The sequence below is a fragment of the Bubalus kerabau genome, chromosome 1, assembly GCF_029407905.1.
Source record: "Bubalus kerabau isolate K-KA32 ecotype Philippines breed swamp buffalo chromosome 1, PCC_UOA_SB_1v2, whole genome shotgun sequence".
In the NCBI taxonomy this organism is placed as follows: domain Eukaryota; kingdom Metazoa; phylum Chordata; class Mammalia; order Artiodactyla; family Bovidae; genus Bubalus; species Bubalus kerabau.
The window spans coordinates 62,785,192-62,803,766 of NC_073624.1; the positions used below are offsets into that span (position 1 = coordinate 62,785,192).

Consider the following 18,575-nt stretch of genomic DNA (forward strand, 5'->3'; position numbering starts at 1 on the left):
GTTATTGCTACTGTTGATGTGAATGGTATTGAAGCAGAATTTACAATAGTGGTGAAAGGTAGTGGTCACAGTCACTGTCATGTCTCTTAACCTGTTATTCTGGAGTACCATCAGTATGGGCAGCCTGGGATGACCGGTTCCTTTCCTTATATTGTAGAGGATATTGGTTTGAGAACTGTGGTAAGCGAAATAGTGATATATTACCAAAGTACATATATCACTGGAGTAGAATTAAAACAAAATTCTTCAAAAGGTCTGTGCATTTTCAACTCCTTACTTTCAGAGAAACCTGTGTTAAACATGATTTGACTATAAAATAAGCTAAGACTTTTAAATTAAATTTGAAAAATGTTTTATAAAATAATTGATCTAATACTTAGGTCAATTGCTTATCAATTTGACCTAATATCAATATTAGATCAAAATAATTAATCTAATACTTAATACTTACATAGCCCAATATTTGAAAAAATGGAAACATTGTTCAGCTCAGCTCCAATGTAGCTTTATATATAGTTGTTTTCCAACATATATTTTTGTGATCCCTAACATTTGATATGCTGTTGTTAAGATCTGTATAGAAAATATTTATATAATTCTACTTTTAATCAAAATGTTCTACTCTAAAGAAGATATTGTGTTTGAGATAATACTAATTGAATTAGTAATTCCATGAGTGGACTTTTAGTGGATACACAGTAGTAAGGGACTAGCTCCCACTTTGTCCATGCAGTTTTGGAGAAAACTGACAGTCTATTGTCATATTCATAATATTGCTGTTCATAATACTGCCGACTCATTATCGGTCCCTGATTTGCAGGGACTTTAAACTGATATTAACCACTCCCCTGAACACATACTCTAGATAAAAGCCCAAGAGTCATAAGTAAATGTAACTTTCTGATATGATACCCCAAATGTCCTTGTTATAAACAGTTGCCCCTGTCTCCCAGGGAAGGCCTTTTTCTTGTACCCCCTTAGAAAAAAAAAACTCATGGGAAGCATACCAAAATCCTGCATTTTTTGGTTTGAATTAACCAATCTGGCCTCAGCCAAGGAACTTCAAAATACTCCACCTTTGGACCATAATAAAGGCATATACCCCACATTCAGCCTTTCTTTATGCCTGAACTCTTGCCTTGACTTCCTCCTATAGCTCCTCCTCCAGAATCTGAGTAATAAACTTCATTTGACTTTCCTTTGTGATCTTTTGTTGAATCAGTGCTCACCATCCTACACCCCTGAGCTCCATTTAACATATGTTAATTTAACAAAGTCACAACACAGTGGGAAGCAGAACTAAATTGATGGATTAGAATTGAGATGAATGCTGGAAGGAGGACTTCTGGATTGCAGGTTATGTTTGTTCAGAAGTTTGCTATTTTTATAAAGCCCAATTTAAATGATATGACTATACCTGTGTGCATAGTAAGAACTGGGGTCCAGTGATGTGAAATTATGGTTCAAGAGGCACCATGAAAAATTACATAAATTGGCAGTCCCGTGAGGACTGTACAAAGTACTAAAATCATAAGTACCTCTTATGTTTATTTGTTTATCTATGTTTATTTACTAAGGTTCCCTCATATATACATATATGTGTACCTACATGTGTATATAATTTATATGTGTATATATGTATAGATGTATATATGTGTATGTATACTGGATGGAGTAGTGTATTGTATAAAATGCACTCCATTTGGTAGAAATATATCATTTATAATCTAAGATTTAAAAAGTCAAACTAGCCCAATTTTTATCTTTTTGCCTCTTGAATACCTCTTGGATATATTTTTTAAAATTATTAAGTGATTCTATTTTAGTTATTAGCTGCCCAAACTCTTTCTACTTCATCCTGAAAAAGAACATGCCTCTCATGAAGAACATGAGCTGCTGACTGTCATCACTGGTGAGAGACAAACTGCACCTAGGTGACAAGCAATTAGTGGTATTCATGCAGATTATTTCTTTGCTCTGATTTAGTCTTATTGTAGATATTCTGTTTCAGAGAAATAGAATGGTAAGACAACTGAGAACAAAGATACATTTATGGATTTTATTATTATATTTGATATTATATATACATTTAAAGAATATTTTTTGATCCTTTGACACATATATTTTGATTATTAGAGAGAAACTGGTCTAAGATATGATCTGTGAAAATCACACCCAAGTGACTGAATTTATCCTTCACGGTTTTACAAACAAGCCTGAGATGCAAGTTTCCCTATTTGTTTTGTTCCTGGTCATCTATACAGTCACTTTGTTGGGTAACTTCCTTATTGTCACAGTTACCATTATGGATCCTGCTCTTCAAACACCCATGTACTTCTTTCTCAGGAACTTGTCACTTCTTGAAGTCTGTTTCACCTTGGTCATGGTGCCAAAGATGTTGGTAGATCTAGTATCTCCAAGGAAAAGCATCTCTTTTGTAGGCTGTGGTACCCAGATGTACTTCTTTTTCTTCTTTGGCAGCTCTGAATGTTTCCTCCTCTCTATGATGGCTTATGATAGCTTTGTAGCCATCTGTAATCCTCTCCGCTATTCAGTCATAATGAATAGGTCCCTATGTTTGTGGATGGCTGTAGGTTCTTGGATGTCTGGTGTTCCCGTGTCTATGCTACAGACAGCTTGGTTGATGGCCCATCCTTTCTGTGGACCAAGCACCATAGACCACTTCTTTTGTGATGGTCCCCCAGTGTTGAAACTTGTCACTGAGGATACAACCATGTATGAAATGCAAGCACTTGCCTCCACACTACTATTTATTATGTTTCCCTTTTCCCTCATTTTGGTCTCCTACACTCGCATTATTAAAACCATCCTGATGATGTCCTCTGCTACCGGTCGCCAGAAGGCATTCTCCACTTGTTCATCTCACCTCATTGTGGTATCCCTTTTCTATGGAACAGCCAGCTTGACCTATCTACGGCCCAAATCCAACCAGTCTTCCGAGAGCAAGAAGCTAGTATCATTGTCCTACACTGTCATCACGCCAATGTTAAACCCCATCATCTACAGCCTAAGGAACAATGAAGTGAAGGGGGCAGTCAAGAGGACATTCACTCGTAAAGTCTTGCAGAAGTTAGGTGTGCTTTGAATTAAATTGTGTCAAGTTTTTCTAGACAAAGTAGAGGCACCAGAACCCATGAACAAAAGCTTTGAAGGAGTGGAAGATTTGCTCTTACTTCGTCAAGGTCACCTACTATGATGGGTGGATCTCAGTGTCTCAGTCAGAGTCCCAGCTCAGACAGGGATAACTGAGTTCCTTTATGAAGGGATTATTCAAAAATTCACAAAAGAGACCACCTGACCTGCCTCTTGAGAAACCTGCATGCAGGTCAGAGGCAACAGTTACAACTGGACATGGAACAACAGACTGGTTCCAGATAGGAAAAGGAGTACGTCAAGGCTGTATATTATCACCCTGCTTATTTGACTTATATGCAGAGTACATCATGAGAAACACTGGGCTGGAAGAAGCACAAGCTGGAATCAAGATTGCTGGGAGAAATCTCAATAACCCCAGATATGCAGATGACACCACCCTTATGGCAGAAAGTGAAGAGGAATTAAAGAGCCTCTTGATGAAGGTGAAAGAGGGGAGTGAAAAAGGTGGCTTAAAGCTCAACATTAAGAAAACTAAGATCATGGCAACTGGTCCCATCACTTCATGGGAAATAGATGGGGAAACAGTGGAAACAGTGGCTGACTTTATTTTTGGGGGCTCCAAAATCACTGCAGATGGTGATTGCAGCCATGAAATTAAAAGATCCTTACTCCTTGGAAGGAAAGTTATGACCAGTTATGACAGCATATTAAAAAGCAGAGACATTACTTGCCAACAAGGGTCCATCTAGTCAAGGCTATGATTTTTCCAGTGGTCATGTATGGATGTGAGAGTTGGACTGTGAAGAAAGCTGAGCGCTGAAGAATTGATGGTTTTGAACTGTGGTGTTGGAGAAGACTCTTGAGAGTCCCTTGGACTGCAAAGAGATCCAACCAGTCCATCCTAAAGGAGATCAGTCCTGGGTGTTCATTGGAAGGACTGATGCTGAAGCTGAAACTCCAATACTTTGGCCACCTGATGTGAAGAGCTGACTCATTTGAAAAGACCCTGATGCTGAGAAAGATTGAGGGCAGGAGGAGAAGGGGACGACAGAGGATGAGATGGTTGGATGGCATCACCGACTCAATGGACAAGGGCTTGGGTAGACTCCAGGAGTTGGTGATGGACAGGGAGGCCTGGCATGCTGCAGTTCATGAGGTTGCAAAGAGTTGGACATGACTGAGCGACTGAACTGAACTGATTAACAAATTGTGGGGCAGCTCATATGATGGAAATTCTATGTCTCTTGACCTGAAAGGCAAAGAGGTGTTAACTGGAGCTTTGAAAAAAAAGAAGGTGTAGTCGCTCAGTCGTGTCCGACTCTTTGCGATCCCATGGACTGCAGTCTAGCAGGCTTCTCTGTCCATGGGATTTTCCAGGCAAGAGTACTGGAGTGGGTTGCCATTTGCTTTAAAGAATATTAAAACTCTAAGAGAAAGCTGCTCATTGGAAGCTTTTTTCTTTAGTAGAGAAAGGCAACCATCTCAGCATAATTCTGCTCTGACTCTCTTACATCTAATGCTGGTATCTTTTCTTTTTTTTTAATATAAATTTATTTATTTTAATTGGAGGTTAATTACTTTACGATATTATATTGGTTTTGCCATACATCAACATGAATCCGCCACAGGTATGGTATCTTTTCTTGATCAAACCAATTTGAGACAGAGGGCAAGAGTGTCCACTGGTGTAATATAATGGAAAGCCTTCTGGAGCACAGATCAGGATGGGAAAAGTTATGAAGGGTAAATGAAAATATCTGCCACAAACCACTGTATATTCTGCATTTAATGTGATGCAAAGACTATCATGTAATGTGTTTTAAGTGAATTTTTAAAAGATAATGAAAGGTAGAAATTTGTAGTTGCCAAAAATTCATGGTGCCAATCCTTTATAAGTGTGGTGGGTTTAAATGAGGTTACTTAAAAAAATTGCCTAGGATTTAATATTTGTTAACATGCTTCTGGACTTCTTTGATCATTGGCTAAATCTGCTATTAATTTGGATTAATCAGCTATTTGTTGTTGTTGTTCAGTTGTTGTGTCTGACTCCTTGTGACCCCATGAATCCAGGCCTCCCTGTCCTTCACTGTATTCCAGAAGTTGCTCAAATTCATGTCCATTGAATTGGTGACACTGTCTAATCATCTCATCCTCTGCTGTTCCCTTGTCATTTTGCCTTCAATCTTTCCCAGCATAAGGATCTTTTCCAATGAGTCAGCTCTTCATATTGTAGCCAAAGTATTGGAGCTTCAGCTTCAGCATCAGTCCTTCCAATGAATATTCAGGATTGATTTCCTTTAGGATTGACTGGTTTGATCTCCTTGGAGTCTAAGGGACTCTCAAGAGTTCTCCAGCACCACAATCAGCTATTAGAATTTAAACAACAATCTTTACTTGACAATATTGTAAGTGAAAAAGAGTAAAGTTAGTAAGAGCTAACATGATTTTTCAAGTCACTGCCTTTAACAAATGCGCCTGCAACAAGCCAAGAGATAGATTTTCTTTTGCTATTATTTTTTGTAAAAGAAAAATTAGGGTCAGAAAATTAATTTGAAAAGGCAAAGAGTTATGCAGAGCTGTCCCGAGAATTTGAATTCATACTCTTTTGAATTTGAAGTCCAATATCTTAACCTCTTAAAAGTCTCTAGTCACATTTTCATCATGATAAAGTCCCCACTTACATGGTAATTTGACCTTTCAGGCATGAAAACATCTTGAGACAGCATAGAAGAACAAAATGAATAATTTAATTTTTGAAAAATCTCATATTTCCACTAGCATAAGGATATATTGACTTTGAATATGCAATTCATATATAATGATAACAGTTGCTCTAAGTCTTTGTTAGCCAGTGTTTTTTTTTTTTTTTAATTTTACAATTTTTTCTTTAAGCAATAATGACTCTCAATCCTTCTTTGTCAATTTTCAAGAAAATATAAAAGTCATCTCAAATTTCCAACTTGTGTTGACTATTTTAGTTTAATTGTGATTCCCTGAAGTTTGTATCCACTGAATGTAATGGGAATTTGGGGCAGGAAATATCAGTTCCTTTAAATATTTGTCTTTCAGTGGCCTTTTAATTTTTTAAGCCTAACTCAAGTATTTTAAAATTAATGTTACTAAGTTCAGTGACCCTCTGGCAAGACTCTATTGCAGTGGTTTCCAACTAGCTTTATGTGACTCAGAAGTAAGTTTTGAGATTGTTAAATCTATTGAGTAGTGCATGTATATGCATTTAATAAACTAGCATAATCAAACATAGAGAAGAATAAAATAAGCAATATAGTAAAAGAACTTATGAGAGCACCTGATACATGGTAAACACTATCTGGTTGTTTGATAAAATTATTGCTGCTGCTGCTGCTAAGTCGCTTCAGTTATGTCTGACTCTGTGCGACCCCATAGATGGCAGCCCACCAGGCTCCGCTGTCCCTGGGATTCTCCAGGCAAGAACACTGGAGTGGGCTGCCATTTCCTTCTCCAGGGCATGAAAGTGAGAAGTGAAAGTGAAGACACTCAGCGACTCTTAGCGACAGAAAATATGGGGTGGACCCCACATATTATAGGGTATGTTTTTGTTATGCATATATTCCCTTCTGATCGAAATGCAAATTAATTTCTTCTATAAGATGAAAGCAAAAATGTTCATTAATCATATACCTATTGCATATTCTGTGTGATTGATAGTCTAAAAGTTTTTACAGAGAATTTATAATTATTATGATTCAAATAGTTTTATTAAAATTGAATAAAGTTGCTTAACTGAAAGGAGTGGGGGGATGATTTGGGAGAATGGCATTAAAACATGTATAATATTAAAAAAAAAAAAAAAGAAATCCCCCCCAAAATAGATTTAATTGCAAGATGCATTACATATAAATTCAGAACTCTTCACAGCTCAAATAAATAAATAAATAAATAAACTTTTCAGCCTCAATTTACAAGTTGATTTTTTTCTGTTTTTATAAATTTTTATTTATTTATTTTGGCTGCACTGGGTCTTCACTGCTACTCATGGGCTTTCTCTAGTTGCATGAAGTCGGGATTGTTCTTCCTCGTGTGTGGGCTTCTCATTGTGGTGGTTTCTCTTGTTGCTGTCTGTGGGCTCTAGAGGAGCCATGGAGCATGGGCTCAGTTGCTCTACAGGATGTGGAATCTTCCTGGACCAGGGATGGAACCGCATGTTCCCTGCATTGGCAGGCGAATTCTTATCCACTGAGCCACCAGGGGCATTCTTTAAAGTTCCAAAAGCTAATTAACAAAGTTATTATTATATCTAGAGTTATGATTGAAGAGATTGATTTGATGAGTTTTTCCTCTCAAACCAGTGGTGTCTAACGTTTTCTTTACTAACAATAATTCCAGGATTTGTGGTAGTGGTTCATTCTCTCAATTGTGTCTGACTCTTGCAACCCCTTGGATTATAACCCACCAGGCTCCTCTGTCCATGAGATTTCCCAGGCAAGAAAGGGGTTGCCATTTCCTTCTCCAGTGGAATCTTCTCAACCCAGGAATCGAACCAGTTCTCCTGAATTGCAGGTGGATTCTTTACCAACTGAGCTACAAGGGAAGCCCGAGGGTTTACTTTGGGCCATATATTTTTATCATTGTTACTATGATTGTCGGGAGCCGGCATATTGCATATTGATTGCAGCACTTTCCACAGCATCATCTTTCAGGATCTGGAATAGCTTAACTAGAATTCTATCACTGCCGGGAGCCAGCATGAGGAAATCCGCCCATGGCAAAGGTCATAAGGAAGGAGGCTTGGCATACGCAAAGGGGGGATCAAGCCTCAGGAGTTCCCCTGGAAATTCTCGAGCATCTACCCCCCAAACCAGAGTCTGCCTACTTTCTGCTTTGTGCTCTCACCTATACCTCTGACTTTATGGGAGGCTGTCCCCCACTACCTCTCTCTGAAAAAAAGAGTTAACTTACAGCTCCAGTTAATGAAGTTCCTGGGTGTGACAGTGTTTCAACCTACAAACTCCTTTGGAAATCTTCTAGCCTGCCTGAATAGGTTTTTCCAGCCACATGTGATTGCTCAGAGCCTCCCAACTGTGAGAGGCATGAGATGTTCTAAACTGTCTAAATACAGATTCCTTTAAGTAGTTAAAAGATTGATTAGAAATTGTATTGGTGAAGGGTTTTTCACTTGTTGGGCCAATGTTTGCTGCTAAGTTTCCATATCCCTTACCTGCTGTGTCCCTGGCAGTGTATTGATTAATATAATTGGTGTAAGTAGTAGCTTTAATGTTTGTAACCTGGGACCCTTGAGTTAATTCTTTTTCTTGTTATAGCCCACCACACCTTTGCTCTGTAGGAATGCAACTTTTATCTAATGCTTTTGGAGGGTGGCTCCTGACCAATCACCTTTAGAGAAAAATAAGTTTTCTGAAGAAAGGGTCTTAAAATGTTAACAGGCCTCTGGGCCAGAAGATGATGCAAATCACCTAAGCTTTTGCATATGATAAGTTTGCAGGAAGAAAGCCTGGCTTGCTGCATGACTCTACCCCTTCCCCCATTATCCTCTATGCATAACTTAAGGTATAAAAACTACTTTGGAAAATAAAGTGCGGGCCTTGTTCACCGAAACTTGGTCTCCCCATGTCTGTCTTTCTCTTAGCTTCTGGCTGAATTATTCAGCCTCTTTTCTCCACTGAATTTTCCTACTGAGCTATCTTTATTTTACCACTCTTTATATCCTTAATTAACGTTTTATTAAGCAGTTGTTTCCTGATCCTCGCCGGCGCCGTCTCCCTTTCGAATTCCCTGGATCATTGAGATTTTTGCAGAAAACATTTTGCATAGAGTCCTTCCTTTGTTTTCAGTTTCATAGATGGCTTTCAAATATATGTCCCCACATTGTTATTTACAAGCAATTCTGGAAATGTTTCCTTTAAATGTCCTTAACTTTGCGTATTAGAGGGTGTCCTCCAATGCCAAAACTGGTACACATAAGAATTAGCTAGATTGGTTAGTTTGCATAGTATCCAATCCTGTTACATATATGGGAGCTGAGGTAAGAAGAAAAAGTGATCAAACATATTTCATATTTCAGTATAGCTTAAAAAGTTTTTGTGGTTTATTTCAGTGGCACTCTAGTGAAATTAATGAATCCAATCCAATGTATATCATAGTTTATATTTATATTTTAACATGAAATAAATAAAACTGTCCTAAAGGAATTTTAGATTTGGTTAAGAGGTATAACTTAAGAACAATTAGCTAGTAAAAATACAACTATATAATGATGACATAAAGCAAAATTCTTAACCTCCAAAGTCAATATTATAATAACAAATACATGCACATTTATAAACTTATTATAAATACTGATAGTGAGTTCTGTGGAAGTTCAGGTAGTATAGAGAATTAAATATATGTAGCATGGTGATTCACTGTGAAATAAAACCTACAGACTTGATAGATAATCACTAATTTGAATTCTGAACCCAATACCGAGTAAGTATTTATCTTCCATGAATTTTCATTTCTGTCCATGTTTTTGGCAAAGTCATTGAGTTTTTATTGTGCTATTACAATTTAATATATCCAGAAAGGAGGGGGCAGGAGTTATCTATGGATCACTTAGCCTCTGGACTCCTCATTTTATGATTCTAAGGGCAAGGAAGAAACCGTCTACCATAGAGAAGAGATGAAGGCCGGATAGACCATGTTTTACCAGATTCCGTTATGGCTAGTTTGAACATAGGTAACTTAAGCTCAGTTAATCATATTTTGAATTGCAATTTAACCGTGTAAAGAGATAGGACAGTGGGGATTCACATGAAGCCAGTGGCTCCCAGCATCCAGGAACAAAGGAGACCACAGTGACTATGGCAGGTCCCCGTGTCCAGTACTCGGGGTGCAAGCTTAAGCCATGGCATTCAGATGATAGTTGTGCCACAGCAGGGTACTTACACAACTGATGCTGGAGTATAAATTTAAATTTCACAACAATCTTGCTTTTTCTTACATTTGCCTTTCCATTTCTATGCACTAGGCTTCTAAATATGTTTTGAATATTTCTCCTATGTAAATTATCAAAAGTCAGTTTATTTTTTAAAAATGAAAAATTCAAATGAATAAAAAATCAAACAATTCAGGAAGCAAATGTCATTTGACTGAATTTATTTATAAGTTCCATCAAAATATTTTAGAAGCCTATGGAATGAACATTTTGAAATGAGAGGCAAAATTTTTTGCATATATATGTAACAATCATATATAAGAGAATTTGATTTCTCTTAAGCACTTTTAAAAATTGTTATTATTATTATTTTTTCTACTTTACAATATTGTATTGGTTTTGCCATACATGAACATGCATCTGCCACGGGTGTACATGTGCTCCCCATCCCAAACCCCCCTCCCACCTCCCTCCCCATACCATCCCTCTGGGTCATCCCAGTGCACCAGCCCCAAGCTTCCTGTATCCTGCATCGAACCTGGACTGGCAATTTGTTTCTTATATGATATTATACATGTTTTGATGCCATTCTCTCAAATCCTCCCCCCTCCCTCTCCCACAGAGTCCAAAAGACTGTTTTATATATCTGTGTCTCTTTTGCTGTCTCACATACAGGGTTGTCATTACCATCTTTAAATTCCATATATACTTTGATAGAATATATATGATCACTCTTGTGGACTGACTTGTGTCCCCCAAAAGATATGCTGAAGTCCTACCTTATTTGGAAATAGAGTATTTATAATCAGACGAAGATGAGGCTATAATGGATTGAAAGTGAAAGTCACTCAGTTGTGTCCAACTCTTTGCAACCCCATGGATTATACAGTCCATGGAATTCTCCACGCCAGAATACTGGAGTGGGCAGTCTTTCCCTTCTCCAGGGGATCTTCCCAACCCAGGGATTGAACCCAAGTCTCCTGCTTTGCAGGCAGATTCTTTACCAGCTGAGCCACAAGGGAAGTTCTAATGGATTAGAGTGGGTGATAAATCCAATGACTAGTGTCATTATGTAAGGAAAGATTTAGAGACACAGAGATATACAGACCTGTAGGAAACACAGCCATGTGAAGATGGAGGCAGGAGCTGAAGAGATGTAGCTATATGCCAGGAACACCGGGATTGTTGGCAAGTTCCCATCCTGCTCACAGCTTGGTTTCAGACTTCTTGCCTCCTGATCTGTGAGAGAGTAAATTTCAATTATTTTAAGCCACTTCCTTTGTGGTAATTTGATTGCAAAAGCCCTAGGATGTACTAATACACATCACAGTTTTGAAAGTAATTAGGTAATTCCTCATTAACTGTGTGGTGATGAATAGACAGGTGGTCATATTCTTTAGAATGTGATTCTTCATCTCCATTGGAGAAATGCCTATTTTTTCCATCCTTTGAATCTAATCTAGACCTGTGACTTGCTCTTGAGAAAAGAATGTGACTAAAGAAATGTTGTAGTAAAGTGTAAGAGTCAAGAAACCAAGCACTCATCCTCTATCTCTTGGACCATGTGATTCTCATGAGACACAAGACAAGGCTAATCTGCTGTAAAAATAAAGATATACTTAAGCAGAGCTCCTTCATCCCAACTGAAGCATTCTAGATCAGCTTATAGCCAATTGATTTCCCCAAATGTGGGAAAATCCAGACCATATTAGCAGAACCTCCTAGCTGGACCATAGACTCATGAGAAATAACAGAAGTTTGTTGTTTTCAGACACTAAGTTTAGGAAAGATTTGTTATATAGAAATGACAAAGTGATAAAAGATGCATAACTAATTTCAGATAATGAAATTAAGAAAACATCTGTCAGAGCCTCCCATAACTACCACTGAAATTGTTTGTGCTTTGCAGCATGGTACAGAGAAGCTATAAATATTAGCCATTTATAGCCACTCTGTGTGCATGCATGCTCAGTGGCTTCAATCATGTCCAACTCTTTGTGACTCTATGGACTATGGCCCACCAGGCTCCTCTGTCCATGGGATTCTCCAGTCAAGCATACTGAAGTGAGTTGCCATGCCCTCCTCCAGGGGATCTTCTCCCTCCAGGGATTGAACCCAGGTCTCCTGCATTGCAGGTGGATTCTTTACTGCTGAGCCACCAGGGAAGCCCTCAGAGCCACTGTAGCAGAGCCTATTTCCTATACTAACCTTAATACTACGCACCTGATTTATTGAAATCTACCTCCCTTCATCTGTCTGTCTCTCTGAATATTAACTCCATCTTCAAGCTTCAAATATTTTTTCTGTCTTCTACTTGGACTCTTTTACAATCTGAGTCTGACTTTACATTGATCATGGCATGAATCATAGCTTTAGTTAGGAAATACAACAATCTCATTAACCCACAAGTACTACTGTTCTTCAGTTCAGTTCAGTTCAGTTGCTCAGTAGTGTCTGGCTCTTTTTTGATCCCATGAACTGCAGCATGCCAGGCCTCCTTGTCCATCACCAACTCCCAGAGTCCACCCAAACCCATGTCCATTGAGTTGGTGATGCCATCCAACCATCTCATCCTCTGTTGTCCCCTTCTGCTCTGATTCTTAGTATAGTCTATATTGTAAATTACTTTATAGCAAATAAAATACTCATTTACTGAGTTTTATAATAAAAAGTAATTGATAATAACTAACCATAGATAGCATTAGTGTTAGTCACTATATACTATATATTTAAAAACTGTAGATAAGAAAACAAGGGTTGCACTCTGATATTGGGTATTCATGGAAAATATGCAAAGAAACAATATCAAAACATCTTCCTTTATGCTTATTATATGTAATTGGAGAAATTAGAGTTGGCAGTTGATAAAAATAGGTCCTCTATCCATTTCCATCTGATTAACACTTAACTGCACAGTTGTGAAGTTGATAGTTCCCTGATAGCTCAGTTGATAAAGAATCCACCTACAATACAAGAGACCCTGGCTGGATTTCTGGGTTGGGAAGATCCGCTGGAGAAGGGATAGGCTACTCACTCCACTGTTCTTGGGCTTCCCTTGTACCTCAGCTGGTAAAGAATCTGTCTGCAATGTGGGAGACCTGGGTTCAATCCCTGTGTTGGGAAGGTCCCCTGGAGAAGGGAAAGACTGCCCACTCCCGTATTCTGGCATGGAGAATTCCATGGACGTCCACGGAGTCACAAAGAGTCGGACGTGATTGAGCAACTTTCACTTTTCCTAATGAACCTATCTATTATGTGAAAGTTGGCTCAGAATAGAATAATATTAGAGCTTAACACCTGTATAGCACTGACTATGTGCTTATATATCCCAGTAAACTAAAGTAAATGCTAATATAATCTCCATTTTACAGATGAGAAAACTGCAGCATAGATGTTAGAAATGTAATTGTTATTTTCTTACTCATTTTTTTACGGCAAATTCAGCTATCAATCACTTCCTTGACCCACCTTTCAGCCCAAACCCTATGACCTTATCTTCTTTCATGAGTGATATCAAGCTTTCTTATTAAATAAATTTAGTTTGTTCTCTAAAAAGAAACAATGTTCCATTCAATTCAGTCGCTTAGTCCTGTCCAACTCTTTGCAACCCCATGAACTGCCGCACACCAGGCTTCCTTGTCCATTACCAACTCCCGGAATTCACTCAAACTTAGGTCCATCGAGTCGGTGATGCCATCCAGCCATCTCATCCTCTGCCGTCCCCTTCTCCTCCTGCCCCAATCCCTCCCAGTATCAGAGTCTTTTCCAATGAGTCAACTTTTCGCATGAGGTGGCCAAAGTACTGGAGTTTCAGCTTTAGCATCATTCGTTCTAAAGAAATCCCAGGGCTGATCTCTTTCAGAATGTACTGGTTGGATCTCCTTGCAGTCCAAGGGACTCTCAAGAGTCTTCTCCAACACCACAGTTCAAAACCATCAATTCTTCGGCACTCAACTTTCTTCACAGTCCAACTCTCACATCCATACATGACCACTGGAAAAACCGTAGCCTTGATTAGACGGACCTTTGTTGGCAAAGTAATGTCCAATGTTAGCTAGTGAAAATAACAATCGTTTTTACCTCTCATCCTGCTACAGTTATGGGAAGTGGTATGGAAGGTGTCCTGAGGCATATCTTGTACTTGAGAATGTCCACATCATGATCAGAGGGCTGTAGGTTTGCTAGTTTGAGGTGCTAAAATGTTTGAAGTTAATTATTGGCAAAAAAAAAAATAGATTTGAAATGTGTGTTTATGCCATAGTGCAGAAGAATTGGTTGCCAGGTATTATATTAGAAATAGTGTGTGGTTAATGGGGTGGTTTTCAAAAAAGATAATTACAACATTAAAAGGAGAGAGATGTGACTATGTGAACATTAAATATGGTACAAATGTGAACATTACATATGGTACAAATATATGAACATTAAATGTGGTACAAATGTGAACTTTAAAATGGGAGAAAATGAAAGTGAAGTCACTCAGTCGTGTCCAACTCTTTGCGACCTCATGAGCAGTAGCCTGCACCAGGCTCCTCCGTCCATGGGATTTTCTAGGCAAGAGTACTGGAGTGGGTTGCCATTTCCTTATCCAGGGAATCTTCCTGAACCAGGGATTGAACCCAGGTCTCCTGCATTGTAGACAGATGCTTTACCGTCTGAGCCACCAGGGAAGTAAAATGGGAGAAATGTGGTGCAAAACACAGGCTTGATTCAGGCAGACCAATTAGGATATTACTGTAGCAGGTGGCACTAGTGGTAAAGAACTGACCCGCCAATGCAGGAGACACAGGAGATGCAGGTTTGATTCCTGGGTTGGGAAGATCCCCTGGAAAAGGAAATGGGAACCCACTTCAGTAATCTTGCCTGCAGAATCCCACAGACAGAGGAGCCTGGTGTGCTACAGTCCATAGGGTCGTAAAGTCATACACGGCTAAAGTGACTTAGCACACACATAGCACAGCAAGTGTGTGATTTCAACTCTAGGTTATAGTAATAGGGGAAGACTGAAAATAAAAAGAAGAGTTAAAGAGAAATCACAAAGAAGTTATTTGATAATTTCTTGACTTTACAAGGCAAGAGAAAAAGAATAACAAGTGTATTTTAGAGGCTAGGAAAGTAGTGGAGTTAGTAACAGATTACAGGCTTCTGTACAGGGATTTAGAGAACAGAAGATAGGGAACAGTTGGAAGGACAACACATATGATGAGGCTTCTAATCATGAAATTTTGTATCCATTAATATCTTTATATAAAGCTAACCTACTTCTTTGGATACATATATGTGCTGTGCTAAGTCACTTCAGCTGTGTCCAACTGTTTGTGACCCTATGGACTGCAGCCTGCCAGGATCCTCTGTCCATGGGATTCTCGAGGAGAGAATACTGAGGTGGGTTGCCATGCCCTCTTCCAGGGGATCCTTCTGACCCAGGGATTGAATCCACATTTCTTATGTCTCCTTCATTGATAGCGGTGTTCTTTATTATTAGTGCCAATATATGCATGCATACTCATATATATATATATATATATATATATATATATATAATACTCATGACTTTTTCTTTAAATGCATAATATAAACTCTGTACTACAGGATTTTTTCCTTGTTCTATTCTCATATTTATCACTGTTGTTAATGAATTGGAAGACTCAATATTGTTATGTCAGTTCAACCAAAAATTGTTTCAATGAAATTCCAATAAAAATACCTAGGAATAAACTTAACCAAGGAAGTGGTTACTATACTATACTTTGAGAGCTGTAAAAAATTTATTAAGGTATTTGAAAATGATAAAGAAGGAAAGATATCTTGTGTTCTTGGATTGGAAGCATGAATAGTTTTAAGATACAATAGTTTTTAGACTACCCAAACAGTTTAAAGATTTAATGGCACTGTATCAAAATACCCCTGACATTTCCCCCAAAACTAGAACTGATACTCCTAAAATTTATATGGAATGACAGAAGATCTCAAATTGCTATATTAATCTTTAGGAAAAAAAAAAAGAAAACTGGAAGCATAACTGTCCCACACTTTAGACTACATTAATTAAAGCAGTATGGTGGGAATTTCCTGGTAGTCCAGTGGTTGGGACTCAGCACTTTCACTACAGGGGCCTGGGTTTGGTCCCTGGTTGGGGAACTAAGATCTGTAAGCTGCTTGGCACAGGCCAAAAAGAGAGAGAGAGAGAGAGAGAGAGAGTATGGCACTGGAACAAAAGAAAAAAAAAGGACACAGAGATTAATGACACAGAATACAGAGTCCAGAAATAAATCCACACATTTATGGTCAATTAATCTGTAATAAAGGAGGCAAGAATATACAGTGGGCAGCTACATGTAAAAGAATGAGATTAGAACATTTCCTCACACCATATACAAAAATAAACTGAAAATGATGGATTAAAGACCTAAATGTAAGTCCTGAAACCATAAAACTCCTAGAAGAGAACATAGGCAGAACACTTTGATGTAAGCTGTAGCAATAGTTTTTTTGATCTGTCTCCTGAGATACACATAGAGCAATATTCATCAGTTCAGTTCAGTTCAGTCGCTCAGTCGTGTCTGACTGTTTGTGACCCCATGAAAATCGCAGCACGCCAGGCCTCCCTGTCCATCACCAACTCCCGGAGTTCACTCAAACTCACGTCCATCGAGTTGGTGATGCCATCCAGCCATCTCATCCTCTGTCGTCCCCTTCCCCTCCTGCCCCCAATCCCTCCCAGCATGAGTCTTTTTCAGTGAGTCAACTCTTTGCATGAGGTGGCCAAAGTACTGGAGTTTCAGCTTTAGCATCATTCCTTCCAAAGAAATCCCAGGGCTTATCTCCTGTAGAATGGACTGCAAAGTATCATGTCTAGTAAAATTGATAACTCAACAATTTTCAACCATTTTAACTTCCAGGATTTCTCAGTTAAAACATTTGAGAAATGTCTGTGTGAATAAATCTAACCAGTTTATAAATGGCAAAATACTCATGTACAAAAACAGTAGAACTAAAGAGTTAAAGGAAATGTAGATATTTCCAAAAATAATACAATAAGGGCCATAAGAAGGTACAGAAGACTGCTGCCTCTTGGGGAAATGACCAACATATTAATGACAAAAAATACCTAACCCAGGTTTCGAAAATCACTTGGATATACAAGCCTACTTCCTATGGTTTGTACAACAATAAATGAGTTGAAGGAATTACAAATTATAAATAGTACACATATTTTCCCATGTATCATAAGGAAGATGATAAAGGAAAGCATTTTTGGTTTCTGTTTCACTCAGTTTTCTTAAAGTTCTGTCCTTTTATATGATACAGATTTTGAAAGCATAAACTCATTACTTGGACTAAAGATAAAACAATATAATAAATATATCTGCAGGCTAATACATTTAGCAAAAAATAAGATATTCCAGGTTCGATGCACGATACTGGATGCTTGGGGCTGGTGCACTGGGACGACCCAGAGGGATGGAATGGGGAGGGAGGAGGGAGGAGGGTTCAGGATGGGGAACACATGTGTACCTGTGGCGGATTCATTTTGATATTTGGCAAATCTAATACAGTTATGTAAAGTTTAAAAATAAAATAAAATTAAAAAAAAAAAAAAAAAAAAATAATAAATGATATTTTCTGTGTTAAATAAATGAACACTGTTTGGTGGTTATAAGTGCTGTAAGTTAAATTCAGATACTGATGGAAAAATAAAATGTGAAAAGTATGAAGTGAAGTGAAAGTCGCTTAGTCGTTTCTGACTCTTTGCAACCCCATGAACTATGCAGTCCATGGAATTCTCCAGGCCAGAATACTGGAGTGAGTAGCCCTTCCCTTCTCCAGGGGATCTTCACAACCCAGGGATTGAACCCAGGTTTCCCACATTGCAGGCGAATTCTTTACCAACTGAGCCACCAGGGAAGCCCATGAAAAGTATAAATAACTTTGTGTAGAAACGTGTAGAAATAACATGTATTCTATGTGTAGAAATAATATGGACTTAAAAGTCTATTATTGAGAGGAGCCCTTTGGACCATCAATTATAGTTGACTTTAATATTTCAAATATGCTTCAGTAATTTTTTTCTTAGATATCACTATAAGTGACTAACATGTTCTTTAAAATAACTCTAAAATATTCATAGAGTAAGGAATTAAATTGTAAACAATAAGGTAATTTATGTATTGGCAAGTAGAGCTATACAAGTTCTTAAAGAGGGGAATATCTGTTAGAATATAGCAATCTCTAGGTCTGTCTGTTATATGACTTCAGCTCTTATGTGACATTTTATGCAGGGAAAAATACATCCTCATGGCTAAGATTCTGTAAATATGCCTTTCTTTGGTTGTCAACCTCAAAAAAAAAAAAAAATACCACTTCTATTGCCACTTTAATCATTTTTATTGTGTAGTTTTGTTAAGATTCACAAAAGGGAAATAAGAATCAATCATGGAAATAGAGTTCATTTGACTTGGACTGATAGCTTAAACTTTACTGAAAATTGTTATTTTCCTGTTTCTGTTTCACAAATAGGTGATTTAGAATAAATTCTTGAGAT

General features: G+C 38.0%; 1 protein-coding gene across 1 annotated transcript; it reads left to right on the forward strand.

The window, feature by feature from the left end:
- The first annotated feature begins 2,155 nt into the window (after window positions 1-2,155).
- On the forward strand, window positions 2,156-3,106 carry LOC129641518 (olfactory receptor 10A7). Its single transcript, XM_055566216.1, has one exon. The coding sequence runs from the start codon at window positions 2,156-2,158 to the stop codon at window positions 3,104-3,106; it is 951 nt and encodes a 316-aa protein (XP_055422191.1).
- Window positions 3,107-18,575: the final 15,469 nt, after the last annotated feature.